The sequence below is a fragment of the Anas acuta genome, chromosome 1 (genome assembly GCF_963932015.1).
Source record: "Anas acuta chromosome 1, bAnaAcu1.1, whole genome shotgun sequence".
Taxonomy (NCBI): domain Eukaryota; kingdom Metazoa; phylum Chordata; class Aves; order Anseriformes; family Anatidae; genus Anas; species Anas acuta.
Genome location: NC_088979.1, coordinates 67,925,746 through 67,947,748, shown reverse-complemented (window position 1 = coordinate 67,947,748; position 22,003 = coordinate 67,925,746). Strand labels below are relative to the sequence as shown.

At 39.2% G+C, this 22,003-nt stretch overlaps 1 protein-coding gene across 3 annotated transcripts in view; it reads left to right on the top strand.

Annotated features, from left to right (window-relative positions):
• The window catches only part of ATP10A (ATPase phospholipid transporting 10A (putative)), a 114,170-nt gene that overhangs the window by 75,633 nt on the left and 16,534 nt on the right, over positions 1 to 22,003 (top strand). For all 3 annotated transcript variants that reach the window (XM_068681176.1, XM_068681181.1, XM_068681191.1), the window contains 7 exons: positions 6,051 to 6,268; positions 7,649 to 7,843; positions 9,331 to 9,892; positions 15,946 to 16,049; positions 16,207 to 16,333; positions 18,500 to 18,684; positions 20,029 to 20,350. In XM_068681176.1, the coding sequence (XP_068537277.1) occupies positions 6,051 to 6,268; positions 7,649 to 7,843; positions 9,331 to 9,892; positions 15,946 to 16,049; positions 16,207 to 16,333; positions 18,500 to 18,684; positions 20,029 to 20,350 (1,713 nt within the window). The remainder of the gene's footprint in view (positions 1 to 6,050; positions 6,269 to 7,648; positions 7,844 to 9,330; positions 9,893 to 15,945; positions 16,050 to 16,206; positions 16,334 to 18,499; positions 18,685 to 20,028; positions 20,351 to 22,003) is intronic.

The window sequence follows — 22,003 nt, the reverse complement described above, 5'->3', positions numbered from 1 at the left end:
TTGAGTGGTGGGAGTGTCCTTATTTTCTTTGGAAATTTGTTCCACGGAGTCACATAATTCACCATGTAAAAGGTGAGCTTTATGATTATGAGGAAGAGTTCTGTTTTCCATCAAAAGTGGGCATATTAATCGTGGTTTTCATCACAGAGTCTTATGTGGACCTCATGCAGGGTTGAAGCAATTCAAATGTTTCTAAAAGAAACAAAAATGAAAAAGACTAGATACTTTTTTAGGCAGTGTAGGAAGCAAGGGACAGTTTTCATGAATTTGCTGGAGGAGACATTTTCCTGCAGAATTGTGCACTGGCTCTATGTTTCTTCTGGGGCTGATGGCACTATGCCCAAGGATACTGTATTGTTTTAGTCTAGACAAGAGGTGACAAAACCATGAATAACAGAGGCCAGTAAATTCCACCAGTGTGGGACAGAATCTCCTAGCCAACTGGAGACTGTACAGAGTATTACTCATGGGTACTGCTATGTGAGAGCTTAGCACCAAAGAGGATCCAGGAACACATGTGAAAGCTGAGAGGGAAGGTGTGAGCATGCTTGGCAGCTGTTCCACGATGTAAACTCTAGCAAATATTCATCATTGTTAAACTCACCTATAATATTTTGGTGATTGAGTATGCACTGATCAGGATCAAACTGATCAGTGGGCCTTGTGGAGGCTATGTTGAAAGGGATGGGATTCTTGTTACCTAATTTTAGATATTTATGTGCAAGATAGACATGTAGTAACTTGATAGTTAATGGAGAAAATTGATCATTTGTAGGATGTAGCTCATCATACTTGTTCTAGACATTTAGATTTATTGTATATGACATGGCATTTTCTGTGTGCTTTAGGATTCTAAATACATGTGAAGAGAATACCCATCTCATATCTGCGTTACGTGTATTCTCAAATCTTGTTTCCTTCAATGGCTCTTCTTGATTTGGACTGTGTTAATTCAGGAGCAGGATATGTCATGGACCTTTCTGAGTGGAAGAATGATTGTCCAATTCATGAATGTCCGCAGCATTTATGGAATACCCATTGGCTCTATACTCTGGTTTAATCCCAGAAGTGGGTGGAGTGGTATCTATCTCTTACTTCTTAAAGCTAACACTTTGCTGTGTGCTGCTTCCACAATAAGGTGATTCAGCAAAGGAGTGCCACACCACCAAAAAAAAGAATTTATTCTTCTAATCAAGTACTTCCTCCTAGCCCAAAAGAATGCTAGCACCAAAAAACAAGGAGTTGTTGCCCTATACGTAAAACTACGTTGCCATACCACAGCTCTTTCTTTTGGGCTAGTCTCCAGCTTCTAACAATTCCAGAAACTGGACATGGCCCAAGTCTATCTGCTGATCCCAGGGAGGGTAGGTGCCCAAAAGCTGACTGTGCTTGTGAAAGTCGTTATATGATTTAGCTACAACCAGATGCTCTTGGCCTGACATTTGTCCTAGATGTTTTCCAAATGCTAAATGAATTGCCTCTTGTCTATGGGGTGTGATCTCTGTTTTTCTAGTTTTGGCCACCCATTGTATGGAACTTTTGACAAAACACAAGTTGAAGCTCCGTGAATGCAACCACACAATTCTGAAAAAAAAATTTTTTTTCAATCTTTGCATTCTTCTCACTTCCTTCCAATGACTGAGAAAATTCTAGAGAATGTAAGAAAAAGATAAGTGTATAAGTTTTTGAAGGCAAATGGTGAAAACCCCAGTGATTTTCCTTTGGCTAACAAAGTTTCTTAGTCACTGAATTTAAGAAGGAAGAAGTTTCTGTCTGTACTTTATTTTTTCATGCTGAAGATTGTTCAACAACTACTTTTCATAGGAAAGAGCATTATGTGGAAAAATCTTTTTCTTAGTTTGTGGGGCTGTTTTGTGGTGGAACTTTCTTATTAATCAAAAGACATAGACTGCACATTCTAGCCACACTGGAGTTTACTAAATAAATTGAATTTACTAAAAAGTTGAATTTACTAAGTACATAAATAAATAAAAATCAATAAAGCCTTTTCCCTAAATGTGGCTGTTGCTTCCAAAGGGACTTCTCCTCTGCCTTCCTTTTCAACTTGATAGCCTTCAGAAATCAGGATAGTCCATTTAGGTTTTCTCCAGAAAGATCAAAACTATTAAGAGGACCGGGTGCTTCAGGCACTCTTTGTAGCGTGCCTGTAGTTTCTCTTTACATTTGTTATTGCTTTCTGAAAAAATGTAATTGGAGACTGTGGAGAGAACCAGGGCCAGCAGATGTAGAACCAAATAAATTGGGAGTGCTGTATTTTAATCTCCTATGGAACACAGAATAATTCATGATGGACAGATTTAGAGAAAGGTAATACTTTCTTCTAAGCGTATATCTACACTAACAATTTCTCTGGAAAATCTCTAGAGGAATAAGGATAATCTCCATTTCTAAGTGGAGTAAAGAGTCCTTAATAAAAGACTTAAGGTTATTCTTTTCAAACCCCTGGGGTTGCCAAGAGGAGAGAAGATGGAAAATGTTGGTGTTTTCTAATCTCAAGACTTTCTTTACGAGGAAGATCTTGCAAAGTAAACTAAGTTAAGCTTATGCTAGCACACTCATACAAATTTATTGCATGCTAGCTGCTTGAGCGACTCTTTGTGTAGACACTAGAGAGCACTTAAAAGCAAAATAAGCTTGCACTCATAAATTAATTAGGAAATAAGGTGGTGCGAATACATACTGTACATCTAGACTTACTTCATGGTAACTCAGTAACAGCCTTATCCAAATGGTTTGGGGCAAAATTTCCCCATTTCCGTGGGGAAATTAGGGCTCACACACTGACAGCTGAATTAGTCTGGTCTAGGGGGGGTCTGGAATTCCATTCTGCATGGAACAAATTATTTTATAGTTTCATGATCACTCTTTTCTACTTAGTGAGACATCTGCTTGTATGGCAGTGGTGCCTCCATCAGCTTCTAAAATGGATGCCTCCTGGTAGAATAGAGGTAGCATGGAAAGTGTATTTATTTGACAACTGAATAAGATACTCAAAAACAAAAAATTATAAAATAAAAGAGTTTTTTAAATACAAAAATAAATACTATTTTCAAATACACATCAACTACGAGAGGAGTTTTATTGATAGCATACTGCTGTCTTCTGAAAGATGGAAGAGAGTTCATGGAATAAGTATTAATTATCCTTTCTTCTTTGTGCTGTAAATATAAAGTGAACTAGAGGACGGTGAAATTTGACTTTCATGAATTGCATTACTGTGCTTCTCAGAGCTGTTTGTGTCTCTGCCCTTAATAAAAAACTCTCTATCAGACAAAAGATCAAGGCCATGAATTTTCAGTGCTGAAACCAAAAAGCATCCCACAACAATGTCTTTCAGGTTGTAATGTTCATGCGAAAAGGTTCTGAATTTGAGAGGGCTGAGTGGGTGGAGAGAACAGAATGTTCCCAAAGAAGCACGCTTCGCGCTGTTGAAGCGTTATGAACCTTAGCCATAACATAACAATCGCGCTGTGCTTCATTATGTCTTCAAACTTCTTAATTCTTGCTGCATAATATGTAAGACTGCACTTGAGAAGATGTTGAAAGGTGCTAAGGCCTTTTTTTTTCTTTTTTTATACAAGCTTACCTTGGTATGAAATTGAAATAAAAGCCTCAGTATCAAAAGAGTTACATTTTACTTGGTTAAATGAGATTCCAGTCTTATATCTACTTTCTGTATGGCTCTTTCCTTCTCTGCATGCCTGGGTTTCCTGTGGAAGGGAACTGGGATGCTGGGAGAACCACTGAGCAGCCTGCCTCACATCTTGATCGAGGGCCTGGATCGGTGCTTACGGCACCTTTTGATACAGGCTAACCTATGATCTGTTGGATTAAATTCACAAGTAGGGATCTGCAGTTCCACTGGGAAAATGCATAGAGGCTTACAGAGCAGAAGAAGGTGAGAATTAGTGAGCGTGAGTGATGGAGCAGGTCCATTTTGTGCTGCCCCAAAAGTCCCAGGGAGCAGCTTGTGCGGGTGAAGTGAACTTTATTTGCATGCAGCCCATCACCATGCAACAGAAGGGTCAAGGAGACCAGTGACCTCCCTCATTTTTTGAGCTGTCCTCTAGGTTTTGTCATTCTCATCAAAGGACGAGGTGGGCAGTGAAAGGAGAAGCCAGCGGTGCTGTGTTCTTCTGTGTGCAACTGTGTGGCTCACGGAGCAGCTGCCCTCACAGCGCTGGAGGTGCTGTTGCTCAACCTCTTTCCCATCACATAACACAGAGGAGCATGAATCACTCCAAATAATGCTAATGAAGGAACCTCCTCAATCATCCAGTTGGTCTACGTAAATCTCAAGGTCCAGCCTCTAGGGCTGTATATGAGCTATGGGGCAAAACTCATCTGCAGTGTGCCCTGAACTCTGCTCTCCATGTCTCCAGAAGCACTGTGGCCCTTGGTCACAGTGCTTCTACCTCCATGGTCTGAATTTTCTTCCAGCAAAATCTAAGGGTGTTGCATACTGCAGACTGCTCTAGGCACACAAGCAAGGCCTGGGTGTGTATTTACAGCCAGGAACTGGGAACCTCTCCCAGCTCCCGCGTTTCAGACAGAGCCTGAACACGTTCCAAATAGATGTGAAAAACACTCTGATGTACAATACTGTACTGGTAGAGCTATCACTAGATACTGTGTGTGGTCCGACTTCAACGCCTCTGACCACCTTCTGACAGCTAAAACATGTCTGAAAATTACGGCGGATGGCAAGGATGGGTTTTTCTTTGATCATAAAGCTAGCCACATTAAAATGATCCCATGCCAAACGCACTGTATGTGATACAAGCTTTTTTTTTCCCAGGAAGTATTTCGAAAGAAAAATCTTCATGTGCAATTTTTTTTTTTTTTTTGTTAAAAGCCTGAATAATTAACTTACATGCTAGTGATTTATCATTTGACATTAGGAAATCTAATTTGTTACACTAGGGAACCGAAACAGAGCAGAGCCACAAGTATGTAACTTGTACTGTACATCTGCATAGTGTGGATTATTTTGAGAGTATAATGAGAGGCTTTTCAATGAATACCTAATGAAGGAATAAATAGGTACCTGTTAAAACGGCATGTGCCTGTCTAATGAATAACCTAGGCTATTAAGCGCCCGTGATCTTTAGGAATGGAAAAATATGTTATACATCAGTTACAACTAAATGGAAGCTGTTATTAGATGGGCTGGATTGCTCAGCTCTTTCACACCTTTTCCTTCTGCTTCATTTTTATCTTCTACATATCGAAATGCCTGGATTGGTTTCTAACTGTAATTGTTGTAGCTGGAGTCTCGACTAGCAAAGTGCTTCTCTAAAATGTCTCATTTGGAAAAATGGGCTCATTCTGTGCATGTACAGCAGTTGAAGGTACAGTAAGTGTGGTACCGCGTGTGGCATTGCTCCCCCTGTCACGCCAGTCACAGGGGAGGGGACAGACCCCAGGGTGCTTTTTGGAGTAGAATGGGAATCAGGCATCTGGATTCACGTCTCCCCTCTGTACAGGTGGACTTGACTTTGAGCAAGGCTTTCACACAGTCTGAGCAAGTTGTGCTCTGTAGGCATGCTTGGAGGGTAGATGCAGGACACTCTGGCTGTCAGCTAACTGCAGGTGGATAGATGTGACATTTTTGCTGGAAAATACTCTGCGAAATTTCCATATGCTGTTGGGAAGGACAAGAAAGTTTTCTGGATTGTTTAGTTCCTTCTTACACTGCAGTGAAATCCCTATTATTTGGCTGATTTCATCAAGCTGAGTTGTGGAATAGTCTTCGGGAGCGCAGAGAGTTACCACAGAGTCTTAACTGCCTCGCGGAGAGTGTGATGATGAGGGAGGCCGTGCATTGCATCACATTTCTCATTATGTTATCTGCATCCTCCCTTAGATACTACCAGGCAATTAGGACGTTGTTATCTCCTGATAATGGAATCATTCATTCTCACTGGGAAAGCATGGTATAAGAGTAAAACCAGATCTCTTCGACAAAGTCAGCATTTCCCTCCTTCTCAGCCACGTTTAACATATGCAATGTGTGTTTTTCCTGATAGCCAAACGGTTAGCAATGTACCAAGAACCTGATTCCGAGGAAGAAGAAGCAGCCCCCAAAGGAGGAAATTTATCCCAGCGTGACAGTATCTGCAGCCATCAGAGCATCAAAGTAGTCCACAGAAGCCAGAGTACCAAAACCCACCGCCGCACTGGTAGCAGAGCTGAAGCAAAAAGAGCAAGCATACTCTCGAAGCATACTGCATTCAGTAGCCCAATGGTAAGTCGTAAGAACTAAATGTGCAGCGTCCTGTATCTTTTAGCAGAACAATGTCCTGAAAAGGGAAAGATAAAGCTGTGGTGCATTGCGTACCTCTCATAGATTTCATCTTGGCATTTTTTCTTCTGGACTTAGAGTTTATACAAAAACAACCAAATGCAGCCATAGATCTTATCTAAATACCTTCTCTGTAGGAACAATCTAAAGGCAAAGAGAGTCTGAAACCTTTGTTTTTGATTTTGAAAAGAAAATGTATGCCTCCCCTTTATTTACAGAGGCTGAGAGTAGCATAGGGTTGGAGATAAAGAATTCTAATTGCTCTGCTTATGCCTCTCCTTTTCTTTTTTGACAGAGGGTTTTAAAACTAACAAGTGCTGGACTGCAATGCTCCATTCTTAGACACTGCTGACATACACAACAGCATAATTTTTATTGTGATTCAAGAATATCAGTGGATTGCACATGTATTAAAAAAAAAAAAAAAAAATGTATGTTTCAAATGCTGGTGAATTTGTGTCCTTACAACTTTGCTTTGGTTTATTTATTTTATGCTATTGTAATTCCATGGAAATTTTGCCTGAGCTGAATCATAATGGTAGAGCAGAGAAGCCAAGTCTTCACTATCTAGGGATTTGTATTGTTGTACTGTTGACACAAATCCACCCTCAAAACAAACTATGAATATGGGCAAAGAAAGATGCTGTTTGCAGTGGTGGAACTTCACGATTTCAGTCAAGAGTAAGTTCTTTCAGTACAATTTGAAGCTGTACTTTTTGCACACGTGGTTCAGTGGTTGCTCATATTCATCAGCTGCTGAGCATCAGCAGATAAAATAAAATTCTACTGAAGAAAAAGCCTCAGTTCAGTTTATCTATTAGCCTTTTGTATCCTAGCATTCTGGTATCTTAAGAAATACCAGAGTTTGCACTGATAAGAAATAGATGAAAGAAGTGGAAAGTGCTGATGAAATAAGAGTTGAAAGTGCTCTGTGTTTCTGTATAAAAAAAGCACAAAGTGCTCGCAATTGTGTGGATAGAATCTGATCTCTAACAAACAACCCACCAGGCAGAGGAATATTAGTGTGTAACTCTTCCCCTGTCCACTACTCCTAAAGTAGATGAATATTGCCAGTATAATTATCCAGTATAATTAGTAGGGAAGAAAGCTGACAACACAGTTACTCACATTTCCATCAGTAGCCGCATTATTAACCGTTTACTGTCTAGAATGGGTGTACTACAGTCCTCTCCACCTCCACTCTGTGGTATGAGGCCACCATAAAACTCTTGGTGTTGACACTGTTTTGGGCTCTTTGATTGCTTGATGCTGCTTTGGAAACTTGCAGAATCACTGATATTAATCACTGCTATTTATTATTAGGAGAAGGATATCACACCAGATCCTCGCTTGTTAGAAAAGGTGAATGAATGTGCAAAGCATCTGGAGATCATGAGGAGCCACGAACAGCCATTATCCCATCTGAGTCCAGAGCTTTGTGATATTTTTGACTTCTTCATCGCTTTAACTATATGTAATACGGTTGTGGTTACTGCACCAAATCAGCCCCGACAGAAGGTAGGTTAAAGAAATAGCAAAATAGAGATTACGGGTCATTTCTATTGATAGTAATTTATCTCTTAAGAGGGAGACATGAAAATTGCTTGTTCTAGTGAGAAATAACTAGAACTAGTTGTGAGATGACTCCTAGAAGTGCAGTGTGAATGAGCAGGTTCAGTCAAGCATTGGTTACATGAAACATGTTGACTATTTCATTTACCTTCAGGGTAAGAAATGCTTTCATCTATAATTTCAAGATACTTCTGAAAATTTCCTGAGTTTGTGTACTGTAACTTAATTGATAAATATATATATATGTATGTGTATATGTATATGTATAAGTATATATGTAAGTATGCAAGTCTGTGTGGAAACAAATTTGTAAATATACAAGGCTTCCCAGAAAAGAATATAAGCTGTCAGTGAATGTTTTGTAAATATGGATTAAATTAAGAAAAGGGTCAGATGTTGTTTTTTTTTTTTTAAAAAAAAAAAAAGTTTTAAAAGAGAATATGCTTGAGAAACATTGCTTAAATCTTTCAAACTGTGTAAAAGATGCATCTTTAGCTCATTGTGAGAAATAATGATCACTAATGCTTGAATTGGCTTAAACCAGTATCTCTGATGAATAAGGACTTCAACAATGCAATCCCAAGATGATCTGTAAGACAAAGCTATAGTGGAATGTAGTGTTAAAGCTAGCCCACAGCTGGAATTTCCATTCTGGAGAAAATTCTGAGATCTGTTTCTGTTCCAAATTGGAATAAAATTTGAACTAGTCTGCAAGATCACATGGTTTTGTGCCAGGGAAGCATTTGGAGAATGCTAAATTCTGCTGCTTTAGGAATGCTACACTGTTATGCAATAATTGAATATATATTACTATGAATGTGCTATTACAGTTAATAACATTGTATAAAAGATTTAAATAAACTAAGGTAAGTGATAAACTGAAGTGAACTGAAGGTGAAGGAGAAGACAGTAGAAGTTATTTATAATATATTGCTACTGAAGACATCACTGACACTGGAATATTCTCATAAAACTTTTCTGGTACCACACTTCTCAAAAGAAAACTCTGGCATTAGTGTATTTTTTACTACCTTCACCAAATATGCACAAAGAATGCCAATGCTTCCTGCTAACAATAGCCTTTCAGTATGTACTACTGGTGGTGGTCCAACACTGATTTTCTATCCATTAGTCATATCTGAGGAGGTGAAAGGAGAACTAATATTTTAAATGCAAGCATACATACTTTCACAAGGAGACACACTTCTGAAGTTTTAGGTTTATGGTTTTGTTGTTGTTTTTTTTTTTTTTTTTTGCTAATAAGTCAGTTTTGTCCATTTACTTTCCCTTCTCAAATGACAAATGCCATTACTTTCTGCTCTCAAAGAGATTCTCTTCTTAAGTTGGAGCTCCTTAGACTGAATGTCACTGTCTAAATTCTTGTACAACTTTTCTTTAAGTTTTGTTCATTGTTTTGTTTCTTGCTTCTCAAGGTTAGAGATCGATTTGAACTAAAATCTCCAGTAAAAACCATAGAAGACTTTATCCGAAGATTCACTCCCAGTCGCTTGACCTCTGGATCTAACAGCAGCAGTTCATCTAGTCTAGCTACAAATAAGTCAATGCACAGATGTGGTTTAAGTGTTCTTTCATCTACATCTACTGAGAGCACTTTATTAAAACTGGAAGAGAAGCTGGCGTACTCTGCACAGATGAATAACAATGGCTACAGCTCCCAGCAAGGCAGGACACCTGTAGGGAGTGGACCTGAGGAAGGAGAACTCCGTTATGAAGCAGAGAGTCCAGATGAAGCTGCTCTCGTCTATGCAGCAAGGGCATATAACTGTTCTCTGGTTGGAAGGCTGTCTGACCAGGTATCAGTGGAGCTACCTCACCTGGGAACATTAAACTTTGAAGTATTACATACGTTGGGCTTTGATTCCATCAGGAAGAGGATGTCAGTAGTGGTCAGACATCCTCTCACAGATGAGATAAATGTTTACACTAAAGGAGCAGATTCAGTTATTATGGATCTTCTTCTACCCTGTTCTTCAGGTATGTCTCTCCTTTGGGGCCTGGGGGAGGTGGTTCTGCTTTAGCGCTGAAAACTCACGTCTTACTGCCTGCTCTAGCATGTAGACCTGCCTGCTTTTGTTGTGAATACAGGGAATGGTAGAATGGCAGCCATCTCTCTTCTTTTATAACACTTTGCTATTACAGCAAATTTTCTGTAACAAATTACTGGTTCTTTACCTTACAAGAATTAGTTAAAATAATTACTGTACAAGAACTTTGACTAGCAAACTTTATTTTGAAACTATTATTTCTTGAAATTCTGCCAAAGCAAATTTCTTCAGGAAAACTTGCCTGGCGGTGCTTGGCTATTTCAGTATTTTATATGAAACTCAAGCGGTTCCTACTCCAGCTCCCCTATGTGTTTAATCTGTGAATCTTTATCTCCTTTTGTTATAATATGTTTGCATAAATCAAAGTTTTTGTATTGTGTTTGACAATGATGCTAACAATCGGACATCAGAACAGAAAGATAGTGGCAAAATAAGGAGAGATGCTGTTCAGATGAGAAATTTTTGCGTCAGATAGAACAGACGTGTAGCTGGGAACAGGTGACCATGGACTACTTCCCTAAAGTCTGAAGCACCCAGATGTCACCTGAAACAGGGACAACTTTAAATAGCTGCTAACTGTAGTGAGTTAGATTCAAGAAGAACCCTGTAAGATTTCAGAAGTTAGCGGAAACACAGGGGCATCAGTTTGCATGAATCAGTTTGCATCTAATTTACTGCATGTTCAACACTGAATTTAATCGAGTGTTTAAGGGTTACCCCAGTATGAATGGACAGAACCCGAAAGTGCTAGAGGTGCTTCCTGTATGTCACTACTGCATTGACTTTGTGGTTACATTGACATTAGCTGGAGTAAACAATTGTGAAAGGCTTATACTGTGTAATTTTAGTTTAATGAAATACAGAAAAATGTTGGCATTACTTTTCTGTTTACAGCGACATAAATCAAAGCACAGCCAAAAAATTAAGAACAACTTGTCCTTAACTAACAACAAAGTATTCATGAATAATTTTCTGGTAAAGATCTGATATCACAGAAGGTACATACAGCATCTTTGGAAACTTGTTTCCCTCTAAAGAACTGAGAGAATTTGGAGTACTGAGAAGAAGTACTAATAACATACCTGGAAAACAGTGTTTGGGAATGAGTTCTCAGAATGAGAACTGAGCATTAAAATGAAATGATTATTTTATGCCAAGTCTCAAATATTTTTTCACCTCCGTAAAATAAAAATATTATAGACTATGTTTGAAACTACTGTGTACATTCATGGTAGATACAATGGGTGGAAGAATTTTCAAGCAAATTTCAGGTGGGTCTAGGATCTAGATGGGCAACAAGACCAGCTAGAAACCAACCAATGGCAACATTACAAAAGTTGGTGTGGGTCAGAAATGCAGGAGCAGGGTTCCTGTATGTTTTTAGCAGCGAGGAAATTCCATAGCTGGGCAAATACAGTGATTCCAGCATCTTCACAGGCAAGCGAATTGAACAATGCTTTGAGTTTGTGCTTTTATTTGTCTTCTCTTTTTTTTTTAGCCCAAAATGAACTGCATTTTAGTATATTTTGCTTTAGCAAGCAATGTAAAGTGCAGTCACTAGAACTTCATAAGCAGTTTCCCTTATTTTCAAGCCATCTGATCCACTGATGGCTTCAGTAATTCTGTGAGTTTCAGCGGATCTGTCTGAAAAATGTTTGACATTTCTCTTGAACAGCTTCACTCATGGAATTGAACTCAGAGCCTCTGCGTGCTGTATCCTAACATTAGTGGACATTTTGTAAATTCCTGAGGGAGATGACTTTTTCATGCTACAGGGAGGTATTCCCCAGGTAGAGGAGTCCTCCAAGGATTTATGCTATGAATATTATATATATATATCACTGGATCCATCTGTGGTTTAATTCTGTTCTCTGTTGATAATGGAATGCGTAAGGGGAAATGTAAATATTACAAGAATTCAGGCATTTATCCTTTTAAGTAATGGACCAGTAAGTGAATCAATGTGACAGCTAATCCCAGTGCTCTTGTTTTGCTATCTTAATGCCTCAGGGATGTGTAAATTGTACACAAGTCAAGTGTGCATTTTGGGACTTTGTGATACTTGTGCTCTCAGTCTGAAAGATCAAGGCAGTGCTGTGTCCATAATCTTGCACAACTGTGTCCTACAAAACACAAAGGTTCTGTTTCTGAGGAAGAGCCTTTTAAAATGCCACAAGGAGCAGCCCAAAATTAGATGCAAAAGCACTGTGCTGTAGCTTCAGTTGTATCTCATTAAAAAAAAAAAAAAAAAAAAAAAAAAAAAAACACTGTGAGCTTCGAAACTTGCAAGTTTCTGAATTCCCTCCATTCGTTCTGCTTGTGTATCTAGCTGAGACCCTGAAAGCTGACATTTTCTGATAGCACACAGATATTTTCAAAAGCCTTGAAATGATTCCCAAAAGCATATTGTTTTTACTTTATCTCAACAGTCTCTATGTTCATAAATAAGAAAGTTACTGTTTGAGTCAATAACCAACTCGCACAGGAACTGTGAACATAAGTCACTGAGAAAACAATGACTGGGCTGGCTTTTTACAGCTTGTGATTATGGAAGGAAATGAAGCAAGCAAAATGCCACTAGCTCTCTATCATTCTTCTGTAGAAGACATATTTACTGGTTTTCACTTCTATAGTGCATGCGGTCGTGCTGCTAAGCATAGGAACTGCATCATCCCAACTAAAAAGAATCTCCACTCCTGGATTTTGTCTGCAAGAGATTTCTTCCCCCCTTTTAACCTCTGAACCCAAGGTGAATCTCCAGATAAGACCGATAAGGCATATGGAGAGCTAGCAGGAGTTTTAGCTCTCATTGGTGTGCTGGTGGAGGACAGAAGTGCAGTCATTCCTGCTGGAACTGAGAATTCACATGGAAAGTGGTGCGCACGTCTCTGTTTGTAGAGAATTACTGTCTTTGTTCATTGAAACATTATGATCTTGCATTAGTGCCCATGGTATTCAGACAGACCTGAAGTGATTAACGCCACTTAACCTAAGAGTAGGTAGAAATGGCTTTTGCTGTGTTTAAGCACCTTTTCAAATTTGCACTGTTTGAAATCAGTGAGTGACTGAAATAACCAGTAGCATAAGACTGTGTGGGACATGCAAGAAATACAGCGTTTGTCTCTGGAATAGTGATGTATCACAATAAATTAGGAACAGTGCTTGCCTACTTTATTCTTTTAAAGTGAAAAAAAGCTGATTCAATCATACAAGCAGCCTCCAAGAAGATGTGCTGCAGTACTTCTCCCAGAAAAAAAAAAATAATAATAATTTATTATACAGCCAACTCGCATATGCCAAAAAGACTATTATGCACAGATAGAAACAAAGCTAAATGAGTAATACATTTGCACTATCCATCTGAGAAAATCTGTATATAGGTAGCATTAATAGATAGATAGACAGGCCTACCAGGATATTCCTACCAGTATTTGCCACATGACTTTAATGAGAGATGAGGAGTGCAAGGAATACCCCAGTCATTCTGGAGCCCTTTAGGAACATGTGGGTGTGTGCACTTCCAGCTTTGCAGACCTGGAGAAGATGAAATAGTCTTTAAAGGTGGCAAAATAGCTATACAGAAAGTAAAATATGCTGACACATGGTCAAGGTAACAGGATCGAAAAACAGAATATCGGGATTCCAAACACCCAGCTGCTTCCTTCCTCCAGTATCAGAATCACAAAATCACAGGATGGATGAGGTGGGAAGAGACCTCTGGAGATCATCTAGTTCAACCCTCCTGCCAAGCAAGATTACCTACAGCACATTGCGCAGGATGGCCTGCAGGCAGGTTTTGAATATCTCCAGAGAAGGAGACTCCACAACCTCTCTGGGCAACCTGTGTCCATGCTCTGTCACCCTCCCAGTAAAGAAGTGTCCCCTCGTATTCAGCCAGAACCTCCTGTGCTTCAGTTTGTGCCCGTTGCCTCTCGTCCTGTCACTGGGCACAACTGAAAAGAGACCAGCTCCATCCTCTTGACAGTCTCCCTTCAGACATTTATACACATTGGTGAGGTCTCCCCTCACTCTTCTCTTTTCCAGGCTAAACAGGCCCAGCTCTCTCAGCCTGTCCTCGTACAACAGGTGCTTCAGGCCTCTAATCACTGAGTAGCTCTCCTTCAGACTCACCCCAGTAGCTCCATATCCCTGTTGTACTGGGGAGCCCAGAACTGGACACAATGCTTCAGGTGTGGCCTCACCAAGGGCTGAGTAGAGGGGCAGGATCACCTCCCTCGACCTGCTGGCAACACTCCTCCTAATGCACCCCAGGACACCATTGCCCTTCTTGGCCACAAGGGCCCATTGCTGGCTCATGGTTCACCTGCTGTCCACCAGGACCAGCAGGACAGCCCCCAGCCTGTACCTGGGGTTATTCCTCCTGAGGTGCAGGACCCTGCACTTCCCCTTCTTGAACTTGATGAGGTTCCTCTCCATCCAGCTGTCTGGCCTGTCGAGGTCCCTGTGAACGCAGTACTGCTAAATGTACTGAAGCCTCCGAATGCCCAATTAGAGATGGTGCTGCTGTATAAATAAAAAAGTGTTGATGTTTTTAGTAGACATATATAGGTACACATGGTCATATATAGCAAGATCAAGTTGAGTATGGCTGCATGCTGAGAACATGGGCACTGAAAAGCATAAACAAGAGGATATTCCTGTCATCTAATTTAGATAGCTACATCAACTGCTTATGGTAAGGCATAGTGACCATAGGTCCCCAGTTTGGTCAGTTGAGAGAGATATGCACATGCAGTGGTCAGCTCAGAGCATCTATATTAGGTCTCTGCAAGCGCTCAGACTTCTGGTGTTGAGTAGTACTCACCTGACTCAGTGGTTACAGTACAAATACCAGTGACACGAATAGCACATTAAGAAACAGCTCCAATTACAAAATTATAATCCTGAGATGATTCTACAAAGCCAAAAAACATGCAGACATTTTTATTTTTTTTTTTAAATGCATGACATCAGAGAGTAGGAAACTTGCCTCAAGGCACCAGTCATTCCCATCAATGGTTTCAATCTAAAAACAGTTTCCTTTAGCAGTAACACTGCAGTTCGTATTATTGAAGGTCGCTATGACAGTACATTGTACATGAACCTGTCTTGATCCCAGATGATAAAAAAGATACATATCACCTGTTTTTAACTTTTGAAGACCTCATTTCAGGTAATGAGATGGAACAAAATGTGTTACCATCATATTCATTAATCTTTTTTGAGCACAGTGTGAGTACATTGAAACAATCCCTGCTAAAGGGAAAAAAGGAACAGAGGCTCAGTCCCGATTCTGAACTCTTACACATGGCTTTAAGGGGGGAAAAAACTGAGTAGAAGTTGGGCTGATGCACTCAATGTAGAACTAGTTGTGAGGTCTGCATAAATGTAGATTGTGTTTTGAATGAAATCAAAGTCACACCTAGAACTTCTTGCATTGACTCAGACCAATAGGTAGTGTAGTATCCAAACAGTACTGACAGTAGTACTAGTACCTTCATATCCTTAGATACACAAAACAGAGCACCATTTCTCTTTCTTTTGAGATATTAACCTATGAGGAAAACTAAGTGCTATTTTTAAAAGTATCATTTTTCTGCACATAATGATATGTACAGAAGCCTTTGCTAATACTCTGTTTGAAATCATAATTCTCTTTCTGACATTATTGTTTGCTGTGAAGATAATCAAGATTTCTCAAAGTATTCAGGACAAACAAATACTTAAGGAGTTAGAAAAAGACAGTCTTTCTAACATAAATTCACAATGACATTTGAAGAGAGAGGAAAGAAAAGATAGAACAAAAAGATACAATTTTTTTCTAAATTGAATGTTTTACTTAAAAGTTTTCCAAGAGATATTAACTGTTCTTTAAAAGTTCCAGTTTCAATGTGGTGGTACAGTTAGTACCGTAGGCACATTCATATTCTCTGAGGCCATTCAACTGCTGTTATTTTTCAATCACCTTTTATTCTTCTCTAGGTGACCCTCGGGGCAAACATCAAAAAAAAATCCAAACCAAAACCCAGAATTACCTTAATCTGTATGCTGTAGATGGGCTGCGGACCCTGTGCATTGCAAAAAGAGTAAGTAATAAGAAAAAGTAAAAAGTTTGACAAAGATTACTGAAGACATTTATTAATTTATTGTTCTTGATTTATAACTTTCTTTTTCATTTTATTCACTAAAGCATGAATACCTCTGCATCACTTTGACTGTGCCCTCACATACTCTTTTAAACAGGTTCTCAGCAAAGAGGAGTATGCCTGTTGGTTAAAAAGTCATTTGGAAGCAGAATCTTCTACAGAAAATCGTGAAGAACTCCTGTTTCAGTCAGCACTGCAGATAGAGAAGAATCTGCATCTGCTAGGTAATGAAATGAGAGCTGGACATGAAGTTAAAGTGTGTTAAAAATTCTGAAAGCTTGGCTATGAAATTCATTCTTTCCTTTAAATGCTTTGTGACAGTACAGAAACTTGCTTCTTTTGGACTTTGTTGTAGCTGTCATGTGCAGCACCACAAAGGAATGGGATTATAATTAATGTAACAGACATATCCTGTTTTCCTTGCTCCTGCAATCGTTTTATCGCTAGTGAAATGAGCGGAGTAAAACAAGAGATGCATTTGACACAATATCATAAATGGGAACTGCTGCTCTAAGTAGGAGGAGGACTTGTCCGAAACCTGTCTACAGAATTTCTTTGGCTTAGTGCCACTTTACCATGTCAAAGAGTTCCATGACTCCAGGGGCACCAGAGATGCTCGTAAAGCAAAGCTCATAAACTGCAGTTGTGAAAGGCATCAACTCTCATATACATCAGGTTTAGCACGTGTTCTCGGGGCCTCTGTGGAAGGGGACTGCAGTACTTTGTAATGGTGTAGATAAGATCAGTGTATGTAAAATGTATTCCGAGGACAAAGTCATCCTGTTTCTCTGCTCAGCTGAGATGTAGAAAGCACCGAGATTCTAAAATGTTATATACCCTCTATTACTCCAAACATCCAACTGCTTTTTCTGGCAGGAGAACTGGGACAGTCATCACACTGAGGGAACTAACAACCTTCAGTATTTGCCAACAGGCCTGTCTCTGGGAGGCGATATCCACCTCACCCAACTTCTGATGTGTCTACTCGAGATCTCTCATGCTCCCTATATAACCAGAGGAGAGAGAAAAAAAACAGAAAGTGCAGTTCATTTGATCTGACTTAGATACCTGCTTTAGGATTAGAAGCATAGCTTCTCTCTGACTTAAAGGGGTCCATGAGGTCACTAGTTCTGACCACATTAATTGGGAAAATCCCACCATGTTTGTCCCTGTTGGCTCAGTAAAAAAATAGTGAAATTGAACTGTGAGATTAGTAAGTGAGCTCTAGGCAGAAGTAAACTACCTGTTCAGCCAGGAATCGTTACCCAGGAACCTCATAATGTGGTTTGTGTCTTGCAGTGGTCAGTTAAGCTTAGGTCTTGGGAATAAAATAGTGAGTCTGGTAAAGGAATAGTCTTTTCCTTTGTGCGCTGTTTAGATAATAAAAGCTTTCATCACATTGCACTAAGAATGTGTTTTCACCTACATGACTGGTGCTCAGACTTTGGGAGGACTTCTAATGCTAAAATGCTTTTGTTCAAAGAACAGCCATAGCAATAATAAATAGCTGACAGAAGTTCACTTTCTTTTTCCTGTTGTTCCAGGTAATTTGCATGTTTGTTATTTCCAGGTTCTCTGGTAGTGAGGGCTTACATGTCCTTGCATTGAAACCACTCTGGAACTCAGTGGAATACTGACATATCAGTGATGACATTGAATTTGGTTCTCAGCTGCTTTTGCTATAGTATTTGAAAATGGATTTATGAAAGCATAGGAAAGATACTCAGTTTACTATAAGCAAGTAGGAAGATATGCTGAAAGCATGAAAAAGCCACATTTTACTTCCACATCATGACCAACAGATACATAATTTATTCTCTACTACATCTTGTTTGGCAACCAGTGTCTTTCTGAAAGAACAAAAAGCAGCAACAAGACAGGAAGAGGTATAAGTCTAAAGCCTAATGTGCAGTTGCCAAGCTGCAGTTCTGCTGTCATTCCCCTTTGAAAGGGAAAAATCTCTAGTGATCAGGCCTCTTTTAGTTGAGGAAAGGCAGTCAGGACCCTTTAGAAAAAAGCTACCTCCTAGAATCAGTATCTTTTCTAGCACCATTCAGAAGAAATGGCAAAGATACAGAGCAGAGTAACAATAAGCAAAGGCACATCAGCCATGTGAACCACTGATAGGACAAGTGGCATCAGGTTGCTTTTGAAGTTTTGAATTCTGGATTTGTTGTTAGCTGTTGATGCAGGTGTTTACCCTAGCTGCTTTCTACTCTCTCCGGATTCCTCTAAAAAGCTGCCTGTGCAGTCTTGTAGCTATTGTTAGTTTAGTGTAGCTGTTTCCCAATGTAAGTGACTTGTTTTTTTGAAAAATTCAAACTTATAATTTGAGGTGAACTCTAAGTGCTTATTTAACACGGAATAATTTGCTTTTTCTGTCTGCTTAGGTGCAACTGGCATTGAAGACCATTTACAGGACGGTGTTCCAGAAACCATTGCAAACTTGCGCAAAGCTGGGTTGCAGATTTGGGTTCTTACTGGAGACAAGCAAGAAACAGCTGTTAATATTGCGTATGCCTGCAAGCTACTAGATCATGATGAGGAAATCATCACTCTGAATGCTGAGTCACCAGTAAGCAGATCCAGTACTATACTTAAGTCTATTTGTGAACTAGCTTTGCTTTATTTTCAACTTGTACAATTAAAAGTTTGATGGCTTTTTTTCCTTTCCCTCTTTTTTTTTTCTTCTTTTCCTGCTTCAACCGTAATTTTCAGGTAGGACATGTCTTTGAATACTTTTCAGTGAATTCTATTTCTAAGTTGTAATGTCATGTCATAAACTTACTGAAGACGTTTAACTGTGTGTGTTGGGATCCACCACGAATGAAAACATGCCATTAACAGTATAAATGCCTGCCTTTGGTATGCATTCTGAAAACATCCCTAGTTTTGCTTATTGGCACCAAAAGCAACCTATTATTAAATGCTTGTTGAGGAAAAAAAAAAAAAAAAAAGCTGAATTGAAAATTTCTGCTTTATTTTACACCACTGAAATGTAATATTTTGATAACTTCATTCATGTTTTCTCGGGTGTTTTATTCTCTGGAGATAGAAGCAGTGCTTAAATTTCAGTGCTAGCACTCAGAGTCAGAAAACCACATCTACATTAATGACTTGCTTCCTAACAGACCTTTTCTAATTCTTCTGAATTACTGATCTTTCCTGTGCTCAACTTGTCGCAACCAGACAGTCACAGTTTACTGATATGGTCTAACATACAAGGAACCAGACCGATAGTGCTATAGTCCTTTAATGAGGTGATAAAATTGGACTTCAGATCAGCAGAGGAGAGGTAGGCCAGCAGTATCCAGCTCCAATTCCTTTCGAAAAGGAAGAAAAGATAACAGCATTTTCCGTTCTTGAGTGTATCAACTGAACTGGTAAACTGACTTTCCGTGATCTTTCGTTTTTTGTCATACTTTGCTGTACAACCAGTAGCATTTCATTTTAAATGTTCATATATTCTCAATAACATCTTTTAGTTGAGTATGTCTAGGACAGAGAATTCAGCTTAAATAACCTTTAATTGGCCTTTAACAATGCTTAACTACTTGATATGAGTTGTAGGCGTATACGTGGTGCTCATCACCATGCGTAACTTGGTACTGATACTGATTATATCATTCCCCGACACTGTTATTCTGAGAAGGAGCTAAAAGAAATTAGTTTAGCATACAATAATGCATGTTAAAGAGGAGTGATTTTTTAAGCTTTTCTTGTCTTCATTGCTGTCGTATCTTAGGCCAAAATTGTGTTAAGAGCTAATAGCGAAAAAGAATATTAGAGAATAAAACTTTCACAGTGCAGCAAATATAACACATTCTCCATATTCCTTATGCTTAAATATACAGCAAACACAGATGTTTGAATACATGTTCTTTTCTCTCAAGCATATTTATTCTGAATTTTTTTTCAGGAGACATGTGCTGTCTTGCTGGAGCAGTGTCTGCAATGCGTAGAGTCTAAATTTTCAAACAACACAATAGACGAAGCTACTGGAAACATGACTATTGGGTTCACCCCTCTCTATCCACCCTCTTCCTCTGTGCTTTCCAGCTTGGGCCTAGTGATTGATGGAAGGACTCTAGCTTATGCCCTGGAACCTACTCTAGAAGATAAATTTCTTGCACTAGCCAAGCGATGCCGTTCAGTACTGTGTTGTCGCTCTACCCCACTCCAAAAGAGCATGGTAGTGAAACTAGTCAGAGACAAACTCAAAGCAATGACCTTGGCAATAGGTAAATATCTCATTTTAAATATACCCACATTGGTGTTTATTGTGCCTTGATAATCTTGGGTTTTGACTTGCAACATGATCTTTCCAGCTGCTGTACAACTCACATACCTCCTAGTTTTGTCTGAAAATGTGTCAGACCACTCTTGTTTTGAATAAACAAGTTTATTCAAAAACAATATAAAACTCTGGAGTAGTATTTGGGATTTCTTCCTACAGAAGTTAGGTACTGGTGATCTAGGGATGCTATGAGGTTTTAGCATGTCCAAACACTGCTGTGAAGAATTGGGTTAGCTGATACTGCGCAGAACACCATTTTGCAATACTGTGTTACACAGACCAAAAGTGTGCTCATTGTTGTTTCATCTGGTCATGATTCAGTTCAAGGTTCTGCATTTTTCATCACAAGTACGTCATACAGCATAGGCATGAATTGGCCATCTCTGTATAAGGAATGAATTTATGACAGGCATCATGCCAGCTCTTACACTACATCCCTGCTAATTGTTCCATTGGCAGAGGTCAGATTTTGTCAGACACCCTGGTTTAAATCTTAGAGCATTTTTCATGTTTCCATGATTTTTACATATGATTTATGTATGACATATCAACTGGCTTTTCTTTCCCTATGTCAAGATTAGTGTCACGTTACACTAGAAAATACAATTGTAACATACATTGTCACAAAGCACCCTAGCTTTCACCTAGATATCTTGGTTAATCATAACAGCAACACACGTGGGTTGGACCTACCCATCAGAAATCCTAAGTATATATAATAATTGCCAGACTCCTGTGACATCCACAGCACCAAATGTGTGCTGATTATAATAATTCTCATGCCTACTGAATTGTATCAACTCAACTGTGCCTTCCTTGCACTTAATTTATGTCTTTGGCTGTCTGACCATGGAAATAATCATTTGAATACATGGTCAAAATATCTAACTGGTTAACCTGAATTATCCAGAAAACTTAAAAATAATAGTGGAGACTGGGCAGCTTTGTTTTCATTCTGAGCAACACAAACATGTGGGTTAAATTCAAGCTCCTGCTCTGGCTCGAAAACTGAGTAGTTCCACTTCACTTTTAACCAACATGAGCTAACTTTGGTTGTTTCGCACAGTCACAAAGACATCAGTTTTATCTCCTATCGCTTGCGGTATCATGACTAGAAACAGAGCAAGGAATGGTGACCGTGCAACCACTGTAGATAAATCTACCTGTGGTGAAGTATTAACGATCTCAGACTGGTCAACCCAAGTCAGGAATTCACATTTGCTTTTTAACTTTATTGCACTTTTCAGTATGTAGGCATCCTCATTGGCTTTTGGCATCCTTGCACGTTTCATTCTTAATCTTACCTGACTGCAGGCAGATACTTGTCAGGAAGCAAGAGTGTTAGGAAGCTCATGCTTGGGAGTGTTTTAGTATTTGTACAGTTCAGGCCTGACATTTAGGTCTTACTAAAAAGAGAGGTGTTTAGTTTATTTTTGCTTGCCATGATAAAAACAGTCTACAAAGATCAGAATGTATCAGCAGCTTTGCCAAGCTTTGAAACTTATGTTCCAAAGATGGATCTTTTCCTACATCATCTCCCTTACAATACCCAGCCAAAACTCAATAATAACTAGTTTTCCTTTCCTTTGTTGTTTCC